The 21,977-nt window shown below is 45.3% G+C and overlaps 1 protein-coding gene and 1 long non-coding RNA gene across 4 annotated transcripts in view; one reads left to right on the forward strand and one right to left on the reverse strand.

Annotated features, from left to right (window-relative positions):
- Nucleotides 1-3,830, reverse strand: part of MAF (MAF bZIP transcription factor) — a 192,306-nt gene extending 188,476 nt beyond the window's left edge. For 2 of the 3 annotated variants that reach the window (XM_054197841.1, XM_054197840.1), the window contains exon 1: nucleotides 1,995-3,830. In XM_054197841.1, coding sequence (XP_054053816.1) covers nucleotides 1,995-3,082 — 1,088 coding nt within the window. In that variant the 5' untranslated portion in view covers nucleotides 3,083-3,830. The remainder of the gene's footprint in view (nucleotides 1-1,994) is intronic. The other variant, XM_054197843.1, reaches the window with a different exon arrangement.
- A 629-nt stretch (nucleotides 3,831-4,459) lies between these two features.
- On the forward strand, nucleotides 4,460-9,458 carry LOC128909209 (uncharacterized). The gene is made up of 3 exons (XR_008466280.1): nucleotides 4,460-4,605; nucleotides 7,559-7,733; nucleotides 7,873-9,458. It is a non-coding gene; the product is annotated as an uncharacterized LOC128909209 (long non-coding RNA).
- Nucleotides 9,459-21,977: the final 12,519 nt, after the last annotated feature.

The following is a 21,977-nucleotide window of genomic DNA, read 5'->3' on the forward strand; positions in this document are numbered from 1 at the left end:
CCACAATACAACTGTAAAAAAATCTGCATCATTTTAAAACTGTGCAGTAATGCCATCTTTATAACTGCATAAATTGTATTAGCGTTCTAAACAGGTTCGTAAATTTTTTTTGTTTGTTTTTGTATTATATGCTTGCAGGTTATATCTTAGTGCAATTCAGTCCCAAATACTTCAATTTTGAAGAAAAAAAAAAAAAACAACCAAAAAAACAAAAAAAACAACCCATACATTTTGAATGTAAAATACCCCTATAGATATAAACAGGGGTGCCTCCCCCTTTTAATACTTTGGTTTTCAAATACAGTCAGTGGTATAGCAAGGACTACATATACCCAACTTATATTTAAGTTGCAAGCACATGCTGCATAAACTACTTTTTAAAACAGTCCCGTTGCAAATTCTACCCCCCTTTACATCACGACAGTAAACAATTTAGTGCATCAATCTTAAAAAAAAAAAAAAATCTACATCTAAACAGACCTAACTCTTTCGAATTTATCTATAACATTCCTTTATCTGTAGCATACATTTTAACTGGGCTAACAGATGACAGAAACTAGAATTAAATTATATACTAGGAACCCAGAGCATTCCACATTTGACAATGACCAAATGCAAAAGGAAAAAAAAAAATAAAATATGGGGCAGATCACTTAAAATCAATTTTTAGACTGTTTTAGGCAACAGCATGGTTTCAATGTCCCCCCCAAGTGGGATGTGAATTTTGTTTTTGAACGTCTTTCCAAAGTTCTTTTTGTGTCTTTTTTTTTTTTTTTTTACATGGTTTTTTTTTTTTGCCACATTAGGTTATCAAAATCCATTCTGGCAGGTTTTTTGAGAGGGAATGCTTCAGTGCATTTAAAAGGAAGTCTGAAGTTTTCAGTAACTCAAAGCAGTTTTAGAGCAGATGCAAACTTTAATGGGGAGGAAGAGGAGGAGGAAGATCAAAGGTTGCACTTTTTTGCTTTCAACCCAAAAAAGTGATGAGGCAATAAAACAAAAGGATGAATGCCATGCCATAATAGTCTCCAAAAGTCCATTTCCAAGCAAAAGAAAAAAAAAAATAATTATACCGTACATGACCAGCATGCAGGGTTTTTTATTAATATAATGTCTCTTTTTCATAGTCTTTCGAAACAGTTATAGTTCATTGTTGCTAAGACAAAATAGCAAGCGTAATGCATGAGATGAGTATGGGATTCTAATGGCAGACTAAAGTCTCACGTTTGGCAGATTAAGGCCAAAACTCACATGAACACACCGAAGGTTGATGCAGGCTTGATTTTGGCAGGTTGATCTAGGCATATCTCTAGTTTTGCACAACAACGCTAAAAACTGATGGAACTCAGCAAGCTGGAGTCTAAAAATTTCACATTGTTTTTGTATTTTTTTGTTTTTGTTTTTGTTTTTTTTTTTGTATTTTTTTAAATTTTATTTTTCTTTTTGCAAAGCTCAAATCTCATATGAAGAACTCAGGATGGCAAAAGAAAAAAAAAACAACTGACTTTTTTTGGACACAGCAAGCTCAAAAGAAAAAAAAAACCCTCATGAACTTAAAAATATATATATATATATAATGTGGATGGCAGGTTTCAAAGAAGAGCAAGCTTCATATGAAGAACTGAGTTGGTGGCGAGTTGGATCTTTTAAATTTAAAAAAAAAAAAAAAAAACAACAAACCACAACAGCAAGCCCCCACAAAAATAAAAAAATAATAATAATAATAAACAGAAGAGAAACTCATGTAGAACTTTAGGTTGGCCAACACGGAGCCAGCCCACCTTAAAAAAGAAAAAAACAAAACAAAACAAAACAAAAACCAACCCAAAAACCAACTTTGTTTTAAAATTGTTTTGAGTTTTTGTTTGTTTTTTTTCTTTATAAAAAAAAAAGCAATACAAGGTGGCAAGCTGGGTTGTCGCTCTAGCAAAGCCCCCAACAACAAACTCACAGGGAGAACTTTTAGTTAAGGTGGCAAGGCTGTGGGAACTCACATGAAAAACTCTGGAGAGGAAGGGTTGTCGCTGCTGGATCCGTTTTCTCTGAAGCCATTGCTGACCAGCTTCTCGTACTTTTCCTTGTAGGCGTCCCTCTCCCGGACCAGCCTGGAGATCTCCTGCTTTAGGTGCTCCACTTGCTGCAGCAGCTGGTTCTTCTCCGACTCCAGGACGTGCCGCTGCTGGACCCTCTTGAAGCGGCAGGACTGGGCATAGCCCCTGTTTTTGAGGGTCCTCCTCTTCTGCTTCAGCCGGATCACCTCTTCCTTGCTGACGCCCCGCAGCTGCCGGTTCAGCTCCCGCACCGACATGGTCACCAGCTGCTCGTCGGAGAAGCGGTCGTCGAAGTGGAGGCCGCCGCCGCCGCCGCCGCCGTGGTGCGGGTGGTGCAGCCCCCCGGCGCCGCCGCCGCCGCCGCCGCCGCCGGAGCCGGCCGCCGAGGAGGCGGAGGAGGGCGGCGCGCTGCCCGGCGCCGCGGCGTGGGGGTGCCCGCCGCCGCCGCCGCCGCCGCCGCCGCCGCCGCCGCCGCCGTGGTGCGGGTGGTGGTGGTGGTGGTGGTAGTGGGGCGCGCCGCCCTGCGCCGCCGCCGCGGCGATCACCGCCGACACCACGGCGGCCGCCGAGCCCATCTCCTCGGCCGGCACCGAGCCGGCGGCGCCGGCGGCGGCGGCCAGCTGCTGCCCTCTAGCATAGCCATCGAAGGCGCCGGGCAGCGGGTGGTGGCTGCTGTTGATCAGCGCCTCCACCGCGTCCTCCGGGCTGAAGCCCAGCGCCTCCGGGTTGAGCTGCTGCGGGTAGCCCGTCATCCAGTAGTAGTCTTCCAGGTGGGTCTTCTGGTCGGTGCCGGAGCCGGGGCTGGGCGCCGAGAAGCTGGGGGACGGGGGCACCGAGCTGCAGGGCGTGCTCATCGGGGTGGAAGAGAGCGATCCCCCGGCGATCAAGCGGCCGCACTGGCTGATAATGCGATCGGTCTCCACCGGCTCCTTTTTCACTTCAAACTTCATCAGATCGAAGTCATTAACATATTCCATGGCCAGGGGACTGGTGGGCAGGTCGGAGCTGCTCATTGCCAGTTCTGATGCCATCCTTTTGCTGCTGACAGTCCTCCAGAAAGGGTGCGCTCCGGGAGCGAGGGGACTGCTCTGAGTTGCCACCGGGTGAGCCAGCTTGATTTTTGGCGAGCTCCGCTCCGCGCTCTCCCGCCTCTGCCTCTCGCCGCGGCCCCGCGCAGCCTCCGCTCCGATCCGCCCCGGCGGCTGCCGCTCCGCGTTATCCTTCGCAGAGTCTCCGCTGCCGCTGATGCATCAGAGCGAGGGGCTCTTGCTATTCGCCTTTTGCATAAAGGGTGGTGGTGGCTTTTCTCTCTCTTTCTTTTTTTTTTTTCCTCCTTTCTCCCTCCCTTCTCTCCTCTCTCTCTCTTTTGCAGCTTGCAAACTGCAGCTGGAAGTGTTAGAGCTGGCGGTGTTGCGAGGAAAATTTTTGTTGTTGTTGTTGTTGTTTTTGGTTTGTTATTTTTAACACTTCATGGTGCCTTTCCTCTGGGCTTTCTCCTGCAAAGTGCAGAGCGAGGAGAGAGGTTCATCGGGGAAGGGAGGAGGGAAAAAGAGAGCGAAGACCAAAAAAAAAAAAAAAAAAAAAAAAAAAAATCAAAGTCGATATCGCAACCAAAATAATGATAATAATAATAGTTAAAAAAAAAAAAAAGAGAGAGAGGGGAAAAAAACCCAACAAACAACTCGACCCCAAAGCTACAGCAAGAAGATGAAAAATATTTTAAAGGTTTCATCCAGCAGGAGAGTTTAAAAGCATTGCTGAGTTTTATAGCGCTCCTGACGTCAAATGGGAAATTGACTCGGCGGCCGGACCAATGGGCGGCCGCCGTCCCAGCCCTCATTAGCATAATAGAAACAAGGAAACTTTTCGGGGCTGTCAATCAGGGCCCCATCAGCTGACTGTCAGCTGGGGACCGCCTTAACCCCTTCCCGCCCGCCCCGCTCTCCGCCCCGGCGGCTGCGGGACGGGGCGGCGGCGGCGGGGGACGCTCCTCCTGCCCCGGGGCGGGCTGCCGGGGCGCGGGGGAGCTCCCCGAGCCGGGGAGGGGATGAGGGGACCCGGCGGGGACGCGGCGTGGCGGGGGCTCCGCCGTGCCAGGCGCCGGTACCTGTCGCCGGCCGGTGATTCCCCCGGGCCGGCACCGGGTCACTCGCTCCGCTCCGCTCCCCCGCAGCGCCCCGCTCATTTACCCATTATTATTTTTATTTTATTTTATTTTTTTGCGGGGCATCGATTCCTCCATCCTCCCCCCCAAACTCCACCCTCCCCCCCTCCCCCCCCCCCCGCCAAGAGGTGCGAAAGCCCTGCAAGTTTGCAAACCCCGCGCACTTGGCCTGCTGGCCCGGACTAATTAATTTAATACATTTAGAACTAATTGTATTTACTCTAGCCTCCCCTCCCGCTCGCGTCCCCCCCATCCGTCCCATCCCGTCCCCCCGCCCCGGGAGGGGGCTGGGGCCGGGGCCGAGGGGGGTGGCGGCGGCGGCGGCGGGCAGGACGCGGAGCGGCGGATCGGCTCGGTTTAAACCTCGACAGCGCCATCTCTCGTCGAAAGGTCAGTGGCGAGGCGGGACCGGCCGGTGCGGGGCCGCGGGGAGCCGGGACCGACCCCGCCGTCGGGGGCACGGACACCCCCGCGGTCCCCGCCCGGCCCCGGCTGCACACACACACACACACCCCCCGCCGCGGGGAACCGGGGAAACCCGCAGCCTCCGGGGCTGCCAGGCTCGATTTTCCGACCGGGCTTTATGGGAATATCGATAGAATTAAAGTTAGTTGTAATTCCGTGATAAATGAGATGTCTCTAGTAAGTAAGATTAAGTGCGGTGCTATAAAGTTGTTTATCTGAAAAGTAATTCTCAGAAACCTGACTTCTGACACTTGGTCATATATTAAACCAGCTTCTTGAACATTGTACTTCAAATCCTTCCTTCTCCCCTTTCCCGGTCCCTTCCCCCTCGGAGTTTGCTATTTATAACTGCGCGCAGGGTATTACTTTGTAGGTGCGGGCAAGTCTCCGGGTAATTTTTCACCGACTGTGAAAACCATCATTTGCAATAGCCAAAGAATCTCTGCTTAGGAAATAGTACTTGGCTAGTGGATTTACGAATGGATAACATCTTCTGACTATGCCATTATCGGCACGAGTGCCAGTACTAACATCTGAAAGTCATACAGCATGTACTGTTCCTGGCAGCTAAAATAGGTAGGGCATACTGCAAATTTAGGAAGATAACTACATCAAGAAGTGATCAGAGAGGCAATTCCGCGAAGCTAAAAAAATGCTGCCGACGCTGCTAGCAAAATTAAAACATAGTTCTGCCATGGTCCCGAAACACACCCGCACACACAGAGCTGGGGACATCTGCTAGCTTTATCTTACAGATTGCGATTCATGACAAAGTTAATACAACTTAACTACTCGGGCTGGCTTTCCTATTCCTTCACGTCATTGGAATCAACAAAACTTCCAGGCTCCCAGCATAAACCTCCCCCAGGACAGTCCAATTCCCTGTATTTGTTTTTTCCCTGAGCAAGATGAATGTGGTACCGTATATCACGTAACATGCTCACCTAGGAGAGGCATAAAATGCGTGCTAATATTTTGAAATGAAAAGGTTATTGCTTTTCAGAACGTACAATTGTGGTATTTTGCTCGCCCGTTTGATAGATGGCTGTGGAAATGTGGCTCCAGCCCCATAAAATAGTTTGTTTGGATGTGAGGATTCAAAGTGCTACATTTGCAAACGAGTAAATTTCCTGAGTAAACTCTGAACTCTAGACAAAGAGTATGAAATTGTGTGAGCTAATGGGGACCATCTCTTAATTGGTACCAATGTAAGCAAGTGCTGCAAATTAAATTGAAGCTCTGACCTACCAGAACAGCAAGTAAAATTATTAGTTGTACAATATTGTTCTCGTGTGATTGTTGCACAGAGCTGCTGCACCAAAATGTCTCTGCTGTTCAGCGCAGTAGAGAAAAAAAGATTATTAGCAATTTTTGGATAACCTTCAGAAGCAACATTCTCCTCCCTACGCTATATAATTCTCATTTTAGTAGTATTTTTCTTTATTATTTGGCTATTCACAATGGGTGTCTAAACATTTACAGTCCTCTATTAACAGTGTTTCTTCCATAACAATCACACACTTTCATTTCAATTAGAGCTATTCAGCCTTCGGTTTTTCCACAGTTAGCGCAGGCCAATTCCCCCAGCCTGCTCCCTTTTCCCAGCGCTGTTCGGAACAACCCTGCCCCGAGCCAGGCAGAGGGAAAACTCCAGCGTCCCTCTCACAGCCTCTTGCTCCGGCTTGTTTTGAAGCATCTTTGTTGGACGACATAACGTGGAGCCCTGCTTGCTCCCGGTTCACCGCTGACCTGCTTCCTAAGCCTTCAAACTAATGTATATTTATTGCGGGAGAGTTTTCCTGACAAATCACGCGGGGGGGGGGGGAAGGGGGGGGGATGTGGGGACGTGAAACATTAACTCCAAATACACTCGGATCGCCCTGCGTTGGGACCAGCATGTGCAAGACCTTCCATGGCTGAAGCATGTGTCCCTAACGCAGAAGATTTAGCTGAAGCGAACGTGCAGGTTATGAGTTATATGGACTCAGAGTGTCATTTGTTATAACTTAAACACATATCAAGACCAACGCATTACGTACAGTTACTGCTGCTTTTGTTTGTCTAGTGTCTTATTTTATGGTGCAGAACTAAACAGTGGCCGCTGAATTTAACTATGAAACCGGCCAAATTGATTTCAGAAAGACTTCTTCAGAGTAACAGAGTGATAAGGCATAAACTGCTTCTAGGTGCAGGGCTAGATAAATCCTTTTAACAGTCTTCAGATCAGTTAACAGGGTAAGTAAATCACATATCACTGTTAGCAGATTTATGGGAGAGAATTAATAGAATCAGACGAGATAATCTGGTAGGGATAAAATTGCTGAGGAAACAGTCCTGCCTTATATTGGAGGGTATGAAACAACAGTCTGATTACTGGGAGTCGTTATGGATTGGTGAATTATGAGCTAAATCATCGTAAGAGTAATTCAGTATTTATTAATTCTTTTCTCTTTAAACAACTCACAGACGCAAATAAAAGCCTCTCTCCCTTTGAAGACACATTCTTTATATATTTTTATTGGATGTAATTTACTATTTGCATTACCTGTATTTACTTCATAATTGAACATTTTGCATTCAAATTTATGTAATGCATTATGCTTGAGAATATATTTCTCCCTTATTAGCATAAATAGTCACTTACCTCATGAATTACTAACAAAGTTTATCTGAAAATATAGGTATATTTTTTATTAAGTGGAACACAAACATATGCACAATAAATTCTGATTTGCCAGTAGTGCTACAGAAACGCCGAACAACCCTGCGTCGGAGAAGAGGGAAAAGCAGCAGAGGCGGAGAAGGAGCATCAATTACTACGCGTGTGTATATATGTGACAATAATTCCTTCTGTCAATGTTTTCTTTATTTTTAATAGAGAGTGAGTGACTCGAAGGTTTGTTTTAGAAGGAGCAGATGAAAAAGGATCTCCACGGGGAATTTCTTCTCCCTGTTCCCCCCAAGTAGTTCCCGATGGAGTTGGCTGACGGAGCCTGTGCCACTGCAGCCTTTGCTCCGGCTCAGTTCCTGCCGGCCCGGCACACACCATCAACGTACGCTGCTCTAAACTCACGTTCTTAAACATTTCTTTCCCTCGTGCCCTTAATCCTGTTTTTATGCTTGGCTTTAAGTCCAAATAATCAATATAATTTACGCCTAGTTTGCAGTATTAACGCAACTTTCCTTATGCAGAGAAAACCCCGGCCCTATCAACGTGAAGAACTGCAGGACCGAATCCTTGATCCCGTTGAAACCAACGGCAAAACTTGCATTGATTTCAGTGGAAGCAGGATCGGGTCCTTGATGTTGGCAATTCGTTTATGCCAAAGGGCTGGCGCTGCGAGAAACGAAAGACATGAGCGCATCTGCTGGCAGGAGATCCGGTCTGCTCCCCAAAATGCAAAGGCAAAATTCCCGGTTAACTTGTGGTGGATGGCCCTTCCGCTCGGGTTTGCTCATCGCGATGCTGCATGCAGGATGCCTGTGTATTTTGTCTGGATGCATAAAAGCAAGTCCTCCTGGGAGCATTCAAATGAGCACATCTATAAATGTAGCGCAGCAAAATGAGCTACTTTTGCCACTCTCGGTTTTTCCCGAGCCTGGTACAATCCATTTCTGTGCCGACAGTTTTCTGCCCCGTACGCGGCTGATACTGCTCTTTTATTTTAAGGCTGAGAAAATCTTCCCTTTAAACTCACGCTGAGCATCAAATTGGACTCCACTTGCAGCTGAACATCTTGGCTGTCTCTTCCTTTCCTCCATCAGCTCCGGTATATTTTATGTAGAATTCTCTCTCTTAATGAAACTTGCTTCTCCTCTCTCTTCACTTTCCAGTTTTGCATTAGTGTTACCGCATCCACCAGACTTGCCGCGTTTGAAATCTGGGCAAAAGGAGAGAAAAAAAAAAGTGGGGTTTTTTTTGTCCTATAAAGCCTCCTGTTTGGCCAGTCTGCACAGACCCTAAATATACAACCTCTGTTCATTGATGGGTGAAGTTTCTGCTGCTAAATTAGGAAAAAAGGAGTTTGAAAAAGGCAGGGTTAAACACACTTCTTGGTTTGCTTTTGTGTAGCATCCGAGAGGGCTTGTGTTTTAGCTCTAGGAATTGCGAGGTGTTATCAGCTGCTTTGATTTTATTCCCCCGCAAACACCTGAGAGTCACTATACGGAAGCATCAGCATCAATGCTACACCTGAGAGTGTGAATTTGCTCCGGGTACCCGGAGCCTGAAGGAAGGGCCAGATTTTAGCAGTCAGGATATTTTCATTTGCTTCCTTCTGACATTTGTAAAATGCTAGAAATATTCCAAATCACTTCCTAGGATCCAGAAAGGATTCCTCTGCCCGAAGGGAAGACGGCACAGAGCTGCAACTGCAGAGCTGCAGGTGACTCTAAAGGTTGGTGTCACAAGATTTGTACGGTGCGGGTTTCAATCAGGCACGTCCTGGTTTACTAATTTTTCAAGAACGGCTTTGCCTAAATGTAAAAATCAATGAAGACGTTTTGACCCTAAAAAAAAAAATAAAAAAAATCTCTATTTATCTAAAAGAAATAAAATCTGAAATCGCAATAAAGATTTTTATCAAGCTTTATGGTGGAATTTATCATTTATAACTGGGATGATCACGTTCGGTTATATAGTGTGGCATTTGCTCTGAAATCAGCTGAAGCGGGTAAATTAAGAACGTGGTAAAAACCCGTGCACAAATTCACCTGAAAACTGTACAGAAGGAGAAAACTAATGTTAGTTAAGGGAAGCGAATAAAGCAGTTACATTAATGTTACGTGTCTGAGCTGTCCTGACAATGCCCCGCGACATATACGCTGCATTTGTGCCTGTTTTTTAGCTCAGAAAAATCCTCGCCGCTTTTCTCCCTTCCGCTCCGTATTAAGTTGTTTCAAGAGTGAGGAACGGTTGCAGCGGCAGCATGAAAAAATAAGTGAATTTTGTGTGCTATCTCGTTCTCAAAGTCAGCCGTCAGCAAGTGGTGAGGAGGGCGTGATTCCGACGTGGTGTTTTGATGTGTAACCGCGAAGGTTGAGGTGGTCTTTATTAAAAGTTACAGACTTCAGGACATTTTAAACAAATCCGTGATTTAACATCTAGAAGCGAGAGATGGCACGGACATTAATTTTTGGTGATAAACTGCACTGCATGCGATGGGCTGCGCGCCACGCTCCGGGCTTATTCAGTGTAAACAGTAAAATACGATAGCTGCTCAAAGTAACTGATGGGGTCTTTAGCAACACAAGGTTCTTGGCTTAGATGACCTAAAAAGGTTCATTATAAGGGCGGAGGGCTGGCGTGGAGCCCTCCCCGTCTCTCGCAGTCACTGCAAAGTGAAGCCAATTCCGAACGGCAGCTTTTCCCCGCGCCGTGCACTCGGGAACGGCTGCGAGGGGAGAGAGATGGGGTCGAAAAGGCTTTTGCAGGGCAGCAATAAGGAGAGGCTTCGGATAAAGACAGATGGGGGCGGGGGGGGGGGGCGGGTGACCGTGGCACAGACGAGAAGGGGGCCGGACAGGACCTCTGGTCCTCTCAGCGTCCATCTCTGGAGGAGGCGGAGCGCGTGCCCACGCGGCAGGGATGCCTCAGACGTGATGAGAGCTGTAGGATGAAAGGTGGTTGCGAGCGCAACGTGTTATAAATCAAAACCCCAGATGAGCTGTACGTATAAGAGCACGTAAGGATCTTACGTTACCTCCAACCTTTAATTATCTGAGTGAATCTGGCCTAACCTGCTTATCTTCTGGGCATTACTCATCCAGCTCTGGCAGGGGAGGTGTCAATGGATACGGGACAGGTTTGGAGCCAACACCTTCGCCGGTTGAACTGGCAGGACTTAAGTCTTAATCATGGGCAGAACTAGGGGGGGGAGGATGGTGTTCCCCCTTTCCCAGCCTGCCCCTCCGTAATGGATCCAGCTGATGACATCTCCTGTCCTCTCCAGCCAAGCTGAGCTAGCTCCCCTCCCAGCCTTTCCCCTCCCAGCCTTTCCCCTCCCATTCCCCACAGTCAACGGCCCAACTCCACCGATGGTCAACGGCGCCAGGTTTGCTTTCTGTGGCAGAAGCTTGGCTGTCTTCTTGACTATGGAGATAGAGCAGCATCTGTCAGAAAATCTATGTGCAAACAGCACCGGTGCCAGCAAATGGGAACTGTAGCTTTCTAATCAGCTACATTTGATTTGGTTTGATATATTTAACTTCTCCTTTTTTTTTTCTCCCGCTATTGGCAAATGTGTTATTCTTCCACAGAAATGAAAACAACCTGCAATTTACTGGATTGCTTTACAGAGTCTTGGTGCAAAGAACTGTATATCATGATGACATCTGATATCTTTCAGTGTCATTAATTGTCTTCACCAAGCAAGGGATGGAAAGTCTTATACCCCTTTTTTTAACTCCTACTCCATCAGGATTAGCTCACTGTTACGGCAGTGCTGGGCAGACCTGGTTCAGGTTTGTCTCCATCCGGAGTCTGGGTCATTCGGAAACTCTAATCCTTAACTAAAAGGAAATGATAAAAATACCCACAAAATTAATTTTCACACCTGCAGTTGGAATTAATAATGGCAACCAGAGTGGCATCCTATTTCAGCTCCCTTGAGGTGACTAACAGTCCTGGTCATTAATATAATCCCAACCACCAGAGGAATTCACTGTCTGAGGGATCTACCATGAAAAACAAATGATCCCCAGAGCTATGCCTGCACAATGGAAAAATGGCTTTAGTCATGTATTAGTCATTTTATCACAAGATTTTATTTTTGCACCGGGAGGTTTGCGCTCCGATATTAAAAGAGAACAGAACAGAACAACAGCATTTGACTTGGTAATTTGCACACAGGCTTTGATTACGTTTGAGCTTCCTCGCTTTAGAAGGATGTGTGTAAATGACTAAGAGCAATAAACGAAGTCTTCTAAGTGTGAGGCTTTCTCATGCAAAGTTCACATGCATTTATTACTGTCTGTGCTTAGCATCAGTCCTCCATATATATATATATATATATCTGTGGCTGATGCTTGTACTTCGTCTTGATAAGGGAGTGGTCTATTGCTAAAATGCTGCTTGAATTTCCCCCGAATTCTGCTTTTCTCCCTTAATTGCACGGGATGAAATGTGTCAAGTGTCTGCTTCACTCGGCTGGGAACCACAGTACTGCCACTGCAATTTCCCGGCCTTCAAAGGTGACATGCAGCTAGCAAACTATAAAGCTAAGCGACTGCACGGTGGCTCTGAACTGCCTTCAAAAGGCGTTCGCTTCCAGCGGTGGAGCAGCATCAGTACTTCAAGCAGGGTGCAGAATAGGTGTGCACTTGAATCCTTTTGCAGAACCATCTTTCAGAGGGAATCTCTCTAATTATGTTTATTTAATCCTGCCCTAATGGCCGCGCGCGATACGCTCTGTGTGTCTGTAACGTAACTACCCATTTCAGCTTTATTCTCCTCTGCTCTCGAGATCAGCTTGGCTCGTGGAAAGCTAAAAAACTACTGCCCCTGCCCCCGGGAGGCATCCACAGAGGGCGCGAACACATTTCTACAACTACCTGTATTCGTAACAAAAAGAAGGTGGTCTGTTCCCTCTTCTTCATATAAAGCCTGAGATGTTTTTTAAGACAATACACACCTATCAGACACTAAATGCATTTATTGTTTTGGGGAAGCAGTCATAACCTCGTGGTGCTGCCGGAGGGGGTCTTTCCGTACCTGAAGTTGTTTAGTTCTGTATTTAATATGCGGTACGAAGGGGCTTAAAGGTCTTTAGCAATGGTGGATCTTATTTATTTGCACAGCACAGGAATTAAACCGAGAGAGCGAGCAGGAGACACAGACTTGTCTCCCTGTAATTTGTACAGAGATTTCAGTCACAGCTTTTTTCTCTCCCTTTAGAGCATTTCCTGGGATCAGTTACTGTGAATGTAGCCTGCGTTATTCCCTGCGGAGCAGGAGACGGGTAGGGCAGTTCCTCTCTTTATTCCTTCTGTCCCCTCTACAGATTTACACCTTTTATAGCTGTTAAGGTAACTACCAAACTACTTAGAGACTGGCCTCGCATAGTGGCAGGCGAGCGCTTGCCGGTGTTAGTTTAGCCCCAGCAGGTTTAGATTCCATCCCCTGCAGTCTCTTCTAACAGGAATTTATTTTTTTTTTTTAGCTGCCTGAAATTCAAGGTTCAGCCTAAAGTTGATTCCAGCAGCACTTGGCTGTGTCCTTTCGCAGGCGACGATCCAGAAATCAAGCGCTAGGAGCCACTAATAAGGGGGGGTGATATACCATAAGGTTTCTATAGTTTTCCAGACGACCCAAATAGCCTGCTATTAGTAAATCTACCCTTGCAAATTTAAAGGAAAGATATCCATCGTGCCACATTATTCTGCAAAGTACAGCTGGGAATGCAAGGCTGACCGTAGCTGGATGGGCACTGTCACGGTGAAGAATCGGGACACCAACACCTTCGCGTCACCAAAATGAAACAGGTCAGCGCAAAAAAAGGTGCACTTACTTAACTCCACAAAGATCAGGTAGTGCCTTGAGTTGTATGGGTCAGGCTACCACACGCGAACCCTGATGTCTGGTCACTCCACTGCTCCATACCATTCCTGGTATTGGAAAAAAAAAATTGCACCACCCTGTCAACTCACTCCAGCAGTTGCCAGCTGCAAAGATTAATTTTTAACCTCCTTCTCATTTTCCAGGGGCTAAGGCAGATGAGTAAACACTTCACGGCAAGCCTCAGCTGGGCAAACTGCTGTTAGATCAGCGGAGGTGACAGTTCCTGCAGGCCTGTCCTTTCATTTCCCCCGGAGCACCCTTCTTCAGAGAGGTTTTTTTGTTCTGTCTGTGTAGAAATTTCACTCTGACGGCGAGCCAGCAACCCAGCGTGAATTCCTGCGACGCCCATTTGCAGCAAAGGTGCTGCAAAGCTGCAGCCACCGCAGCAGAGCTGGGCTGCTACAGGATTTCCTCATGGGAAAAAAAAAAAAAAGTTCGGTTTGAGGCTTCTTGTGGCTTCTCTGAAAGATAACTAAACTTCACATACATCGCTATCTGCACCTTGATCTTGGGGTCAGAAGTACAAGCATGTAAAGAGTCTGCATAAGCGGGACGCATAACCCACCCACCCCCCTCGTTATCTTCCATATCGCCCACTTTTAACAATACCCAGGTTTGGAGACAATCCTCCTCCTTTAGACTCTGACGGCAGCCAGCAGGATTAGAAGCAGGGCTTCCAATCAGGAGCAGTAGCTTCTTCATCGTTTTAAACGTTTAAAAAATGTGGTTCAAGCCTAACACGATTTAATTTCCTGAGCGGTAGTCCTGCAAACCCAGGCTGGGAGTCTAAGAGCCGAGAGCCCCTAACATCGCCACCCAGGCTGAACGTCTGGTGACTGGAACTTAGCAGATAATTATCTTTTATTAGTTAGCAGATAACTATTTATTGATGCTACACAAGAGTTTTGTCTCAGCTAGGGCCGAATAAAAGCAGAGGAATTTTTGCAGCGTTTGGCCCTTCATTTGGGAATTTCAGCTAATAACTCTCCGTCCTTCCTCTGTTTCGCAAGTCCCCTAACTAATATACTGGGATGTGTGAAAATATTGCTATGACTCATAACCAGAGCTGCAAAGTCCAAGTCCAAACTTCTTCAGAGGCTCGGAGTGGTTGGGGTAAAGGCAAAATTACAAAAATAAAGACAGCAAGATGCGTGAGACTTGCTCTGAGGAGGGAACGCCCGTAGCATATCAATGCTCTTCAGCAGCAGCAGCCAGGTAGTAGTAAACAGAGACGAGAGAAGTGCTTGGTACATCAGTCTTTCTGCCTAGGAGCGTTTTTCATCACCATGCTTGCCAATTAATAGGATAGAAAAATAATATCGCAATATACAGCATCCTGGATGGGTGTAGCTCTTGGTCTTAGCAGAAAACCTAGCAGAAAGCTCCAGGATGGGACACCGGTTAGGTGAGCAGGCTGCAGGGCAAAACTAAGAGGAAAGGAATGGCTCCTGGGACTTAATCTAACCTCATTTTATGTTTTCTTTCCTCACAGTTCATACTGACAATTAACTATATATTTCTGGAAAATATGAGAAAGAGTTGTTGTCTGATACCCGTTGGCTATCAATCCTACATAAAGCGCATGCCACCATAGAAATTTAGTGACGCTTTTCCATTAGGACAAAATACAGACTGTCCTAAGTCCCGCCTGCGTGGCAGGAGAACAGCACCAGCTCTCCTTCCACGCGTGTCCAGTCACGTGCAACTCCAGGACCTTGGGGCTAGCACAACATCTGTAACGCCGAACAATTAAAGTCGTTCCCACCCCAGCTGAGCTTGGCTCCTTTGGGAGCAGCGTGCAGCGCGTGTTGTATCAAGACAGTGATGATCTGACGGTTTTAGGAATAAACCTTTCGAAGAAGAGAAGACGTTGACACAAAATTGAGGTGCCACAGAAAAGGCCAGATGTTCAACTTTTAGGTCTTTATAGGGCATGCAAATTTTTCCTCATGACTGAATGTGCATATTACCCATTGATGTGATCACTTATGCAACCAGCTCATCATCTGAATAGGCAAATATCTTATCTTCTGCAGTAACCATACTCAGAATTTAATGCAAAATTCATTCTTTTTGAAAATCAGTCCCCTAGAACACAATGGTAAATCATGCACGATGAAGCAATATGAAGCGAAATGCTGCACCCCTCTTCTGAGGTCTTTATTTCTTTTCTCTAGAAAAACGTCTCCACCTTCATGCTGAAAGCCACAATTATTATTTCTTCATATTCACCCTGTGTTACTGCTCAGTGGCTCACATCATTGATTGGGCTCCATTATGCTAAATTCTAGAATGCCCAAAGAGCTAAATATAAAGCAGGAGACAACAGATACAAAAATAGATGTGGACCGCAAGGTAACTGAGAGCCACAGGAACACCCTGCCGCCGATCTGTCTTCCGAGGCACAGTCAAGCGGAGCTGGGGTGAGTCAGTACATGACCGGCGATCACAAAGGATGAAGAGTCTGTGGTGGTTCTCACATCGCTGAATTACCGCCATTAAAATAATTATCCTGCCTTGTGTTAGACAACACGGCAGCGTTCATGCAACCCGTGATTGAACGACATGCAAAAATAAGGGTTCTGGTCCCTAATGATGAAATTACTTCTCCTTCTTTTTCTTTTTTTTTTTTTTCCCCCCTCTTAACAAAAGTAAGACCAGCCTCCCAGGAACAGCCAGTTCTCGGCTCTGCGATGGCATTTTGCCTTGCCTATCGTTTCCTGGCAGATCCAACAGCTACTGGGTTCCTCGCTCCTTTCCTTTCCAACTGCACGGTGTTTATAGTCATTGGGTTTGAAAAAAATGGAGCAAATTGAATTGTGGATAGTACGTTGCTGGGACTGTTTAGTTTGAGGAAGAGGAGCCTGAGGGGAGACCTCATCGCTCTCTACAACTACTTGAAAGGCCACTGTAGAGAGGTTGGTGCTGGTCTCTTCTCACGGGTAATTAGTGATAGAACAAGAAGGAATGGCTTCAAGCTGCAGCAGGGTAGGTTTAGGCTGGACATTAGGAAAAAATTCTTCACAGAAAGAGTGGTTAGACACTGGAATAGGCTGCCCAGGGAGGTGGTGGAGTCACCATCCCTGAATGTGTTTAAGAGTCGTTTAGATGTGGTGTTAGGGCATATGGTGTAAGGGAGAACTTTGTAGAGTGGAGTTGATGGTTGGACTCGATGATCCCAAGGGTCTTTTCCAACCTAAATGGTTCTATGATTCTATGATACGTAATATAATATAATACACATGAAATGCACTTTACATTTGTGTATCAGCTTGTTAGCAGGCAGTACTGACCTTAACAAGAATTGCTTAGAAACCCACCTCCAGGCCCCAGCATCTGTAAGTCTGTTTGGTATGGTACAGAAATATGCTTTCCATTCATATTATGACCCACCGTATTTAGCTCTTCTCTCATACCCAACGACAGATGTACGTAAGAAAAGACATGTAGGAAAGCGAACCTGCCATGATTATCAGTCTCTAAAATGAATGCTTACTCAGGAAGACAAAATACTCATCCCCTCGCTAGGAAAACCCGAGTTCGATTATGTACACAAGTAACATGCCTGTAGTTTTGGTGCCATAAAGCATAAATCATAATTTAGCCCTCTGCAAATAGCCTCTCTGCACTGAGCTGCTGTGCCACGTTCCCCGAGGTCCACCTTCTTGGGAAGCGCCGAGCAGAACTGGAGGAGGCGGTGAGAAGGACCGCGGTGCTCCTAGGGCCGATCTTTGCCCCTGCCACCCCACATTATTTCCGCACGCCTGAAACTGGGGGCGAACTGGGCCGAAATCCGAACGCGTCTTTTCAGGTGATGTCAACGCAATGCCCGCTTTTCTCCTTTTTTTAAAGGGTTCGAGGAATTCTGGATCCCTGTCAGGTCTGTGATCCCCAGTGCAAAAGGGAAAAGGATTTTTAATGAAAACCAGCTTCAGCTGTGAATATTTAAAACGGTGCCCGAGTGGTAACAGGATGATAAAGTTTTGATAGGCCTGGTATTGGCTTTTATTTTTTTAAGGGGGAACTCCTCTCTCACTAACGGAAAAAAGCATTTTTAATGCCAACATCAATATAAAGTGCTGCTGGGACTTTTATATCATTTCAATATCAGGCCTGTGTTCAAGGAGCAAAAATAAATGCAGTGTTCACAACCATTTGATATTATAGCTGAATAGCTTTCAACAAGCTCTTACCACGTTTTTATGCACAAAGTACGATTTGGAGGCTGGGGATGGAAAATGAGGGAACTGGAGGGGAGGGGAAGCTTTTTGTTAATTTATAGACACCAGCTGAAATGTTTAAGAGCAACCTTACCGGGGTCACAACATGGTGCGTAGATCAGGTTATTTTGCAAATAGCAGAATTTCTTCTTTTTTCCCTTCTCCTTTTTTTTTTCTGGCAGCATCAATAAAATTTGTTTGATGCACTTTAAATGTTTAATTAAAACATTATGCTATCACATTTACTGTAAGTGATAAAAACACTTTGGAGGTGGTCTTAAAGCAATTGGTGGCTCCGAAATTGCTAGACATGCACTAGTAAATCAGATACAAAGTCCATAAATTGGAACGATTCTCTTTCAGGCCTCTGCCATTTCACAGATATTAAAGCTGCTTAATTTAATTCCTCAGTAATGTGGAATGTGTACAGCAGCTGATGTGACTTCTTCAGACTGATTGTTTAAGGTCATATAAACTCAGGCCCACAGAGCACAGGATAGAAATTCCCTCTTCTATTAATACTGTTTATAATTCAGTTCTCCTTCAATCCCTTAATCAGAAAAGAAATGTTTATTGTGTCATATTGCTATAAAATAAGTAGGAATTGTAATGAGTATTTGAAAGTGTAGAAAAAACATAGCCACAGCTACTGGTACAAACCGGCTCCTCTTTTTAAGCAGGTTCGTTCAACTGAAAAGGAAAACTTGTCTTTAATGCAAAGCAGTCACTTTTATATATGGGATGCGACTCTATTTTGTAAAGTACAAAGTACGAAGGAGAAGTCCAAGCTACTGTAAACCTTGCAAATGACTTTAACTGTTCCTCAGCAAGTAACGCCGCCCCGTATGTACTAGATGAAATCCATACCCAGCTGAAGTCAAGGGGAGTTTTGCTGCTTCCTCCCATCAGAAGGGCTCGTGCTTTTAGGAATTGCATAGGTAGCATCTTTAGCAATATGCAAGGGATAGCATCTGCTGCTCCACTGCTGTTTTAATACCTGCATTCAAAACACAATAGTAATAAAAGCTTCAGAACAAATTATTACGATTGGCTTCTTTGCCTACGTTGGAAATCTTTACCGAATCAAATTAATACAGAATATAAATATCACAATTAGATTTCGCCAAGATGGGCAAATAATGAATCTTTCTTCTTCAGCTAAGAAAGTAGATTTTCTTGAGAAATCTCTGAGTCAGCATTTCTTGCAAGATGAACCTTTTTCCCCTTCCCCCAACAATGTCAATAGCTGAGAAGTCAATGATTTCCAAGGATGTCACGGATAACTTGCAATAGGAAAGGTAAAAGTTCACTCATTTTGATGTGTACATAACCTATTTCAGTCGTCTTTAACAATAGGTAACATGAAATTCTTAGCATGGAAAAACCGACTAAATGTCATGTCCCCTGCTCATAAAAAAGCCGTGTGACGAGTTTGTCCCGGGATGAACAAGAAAAATCAGCTCCATGAAAGGCTTGACTCCGGAGCAGCAGAAGCTCTTCATGAAGACCTCTGCCGCAGGAGCCACTGGGGAGATGGTTTCTTGACATGAGGGTTTCCAGGGCTGCGGACACTTCTTTCTATTCTCAGCGGTGTCCTGAATCATGGCCGAGACGGATGCCGTGCAAGGCATCAAGCGGCAGTGTACAACACGTGCTGACGGTGGTGGTGTCAGAGAAGTGTGTTGGTGAAAATGATACTGTCGTCTTCTGTGTGTTTTTAATTCATATCTGCTCTCTTTCCTGATGAAACCACGTTTTTACCACCAGCATGAGGTAGAATGGATTTTTATCTCTCATGCATCAACAGAGTTATCAGCGCGTTCTAATTACACTGTGTTGTGAGAAGCAGCAAGAGCACAGCTGGATTTTCCGATTCCAGATCCGAGGTGTCTGCGAGGCAGACATTTGAGAAAATAACTAGATACTGAGGCTCATTAGACCATGTAGCATTTAAACTAGGGTTGAATTTGTCTCATGAACTCTGTCCTGCGTGGTCAAATTCCAACTGCATGTCTGCCTGCCCTACTATTAATCACTTTTTGGATTAAGAGACAAAAATCACCTCTCCAACATTCTTAAGCAAATGTGTGTTTTTTTCCATAAACAAACAAAGAAATCAAAACTATTTGTCTTAACTTGTTGATTTGTCCAAGTTATCTCATCCCAGATCCAATGACGGTCCTGAATATTAATGGGAAAAATCCTCTGTAACAGCTGCACCTCTTTTAGAGCTATTATTTTCTTCAGGCTTCTGTCATACTGATTGCAGTTTTCAATGGTTAAAAAGAGTTGCAAAGAAGGAAAGTCTGGGTAATCTCACCCATCTTCACCTGACCTATTTTAGATTCTCATAACTGTCAAAAGAAACAGAGAAACCAACTGTTGCCATACACAGTGAGGTCTTCATTAATAAACTCTGACAAAACCCTGTCAAGCATCAAAGTCATTTTCAGCAGAAATTAATAATGTGTACTGGAGTCATTTTCAGAAGAAATTAACTGGGTGCACTGGAGTAATTTATGCCACCATTTCTGAAAGGAGGAAGACTTGATTCCGTATTTATCATAAAGAGTATTCATAACTGAAAAAAAAAAAAAAACCACCCAGGTTTTGGCCAGTTCAAGTTTGGTTATTACGCTTCATATCAAGAAAAAACCCAAAACATTTAGTATCAAATATCAGTTCAACCAGAGTTTTAAAGTGCCTGTGTTGGACAAATATCATAAGATGCATGCACAAGTCAAGAACATCATTCCTAGCTACTGTGAATTTTGATAATGTATAGGCATTAAACCCTTCTTTATATTTGTCATAGGTTAAACACTCTACTTAAGTATCCATATTCACATAGAACTGAGCAGATCCGTCCTCAAGGTAAGCTCAAGGCCCTCAGGAATTTTTTTCCTTTTTTTTTTTTTTTTTGTGTGTGGAAAACTACATTTTTAAACAGTTTTGATATTTCATAATATAGTTTGTGACAGGGCTATTTCACCATTCACTAACGTGGGCTGCAGTGTCATCACAAAGTCCCTAACACTGTGTCAGTGTGAGTCGATGGAGAAGACATCAAGATGTCAACATATTCCGAAAGGGGAAAGAGTGTCAGTGCATGTCTACAGAGACACGGTGGTATGTGAAGAAGCAGCAAAAATCAAAATGTATCTGTGATTGCACAGCACCGCCAGACAAAGACACCCTCAACCCAGAAGGCTTTTAAGAAGCACGTGCAGTATTCAAGAGGAAGCAACCAGGTAACTGTGATATTTTCAAGTATTAAGGGAAGTTTATCTCTAAATAACTCTTCTGTGCTAAAATACCTCATCTGTAACCAGAAGTCTCACAGTAGTAAGACTAGGTGATTGGAAAATGACGCAGTAGTGCGTGTTAAAGAAGAGGACAGACGAACAGCCCATTGGGATGTGCATTGCCGTCCTCCTCACCACTCTCCTCACGCAGAGGATGGTCTTGAGAGGTTTTCTTCCCGCCTTTCCCCAGTCAGTGGAGGGTGCAGCATCCTCCTTAAGGGTTTGCACAACCTGCACACAGCTCAGAACAGCAGCCAGCAACAAACACCGAGGCGAGAGTCTTCTCCCGTAACCAAAGGACCGTATCTGCCACAGCATCAGTACACAAACAAGGCTCGTGGCGCACGACGGTACCTGCTGATTTCGTGGAGTTGGTTTGAGCTCACTAAAGGCAGACCGAAGGGTTCACTTATGTTTAAGCAACTGGCCAAAGCCCTCGGGGATGCACGGCTCCACCAGTCTCTGCAAGTGTTTGTCTTTCCTCACCCCAACCATGTTTCATAAAATATTCAGCCCTGCAACTCCCCTTCCCACGTGCCGCCTCCTCTCCCAGCTGTGCTGAGCCCTGTCCGGTGTTGTGAATGGAGTGGCTCCCCACAGCCCCCTTTCCTGCACGCCCTTGGGGAGGACACCCCACCATCTCAGAAGCGCAGCTCTATAGTGTTGAGTTACATTTTTGTAGCCCAGACATCTGGAATGTATCATCTAGGAGCCAGATTTGAGGAGTATCTTAATTTTATGCTGCCTGCAGGAAGGAGGAGGGCGGAGACTTCACATTACTGCAGCACAGACAAGCTCTAGCTATTTTTTGCATGATTAGTGGACAATGTAAAGGTCCACGTCAATGTGTGGTCCACCAAAGCCCCTTTCGTACCCTCAGTAAAGAAGTTCCTCCATCAACATTTGTTGCGTCAGGGCAAAACTGAGGTGAACAAATAGAGATACATCCCGGCTGTGGCCTGAATGGGGCCAGGTTTCCAGAAGTAATTCCATACATTAGGAATGGAAGCTTCTTTTCTTCAAGACTTTTTGAAGGCGAATTGTCTAACATGACCAAGGCACCCGAAATCCTACAATTCAGAAAACTTTAGGCCAGGGCGGGACTCAAAAGCACCCAGGAGCCACACTCTTACTGGTAGTGGCAATACTTGTCAAAATAAGGTGCCCTCCCCCGAGCTGAACAATGGGCCTCTGGAGGTCCAACCACACTACTGG

This window comes from Rissa tridactyla, chromosome 4 (genome assembly GCF_028500815.1).
Source record: "Rissa tridactyla isolate bRisTri1 chromosome 4, bRisTri1.patW.cur.20221130, whole genome shotgun sequence".
Lineage (NCBI taxonomy): Eukaryota > Metazoa > Chordata > Aves > Charadriiformes > Laridae > Rissa > Rissa tridactyla.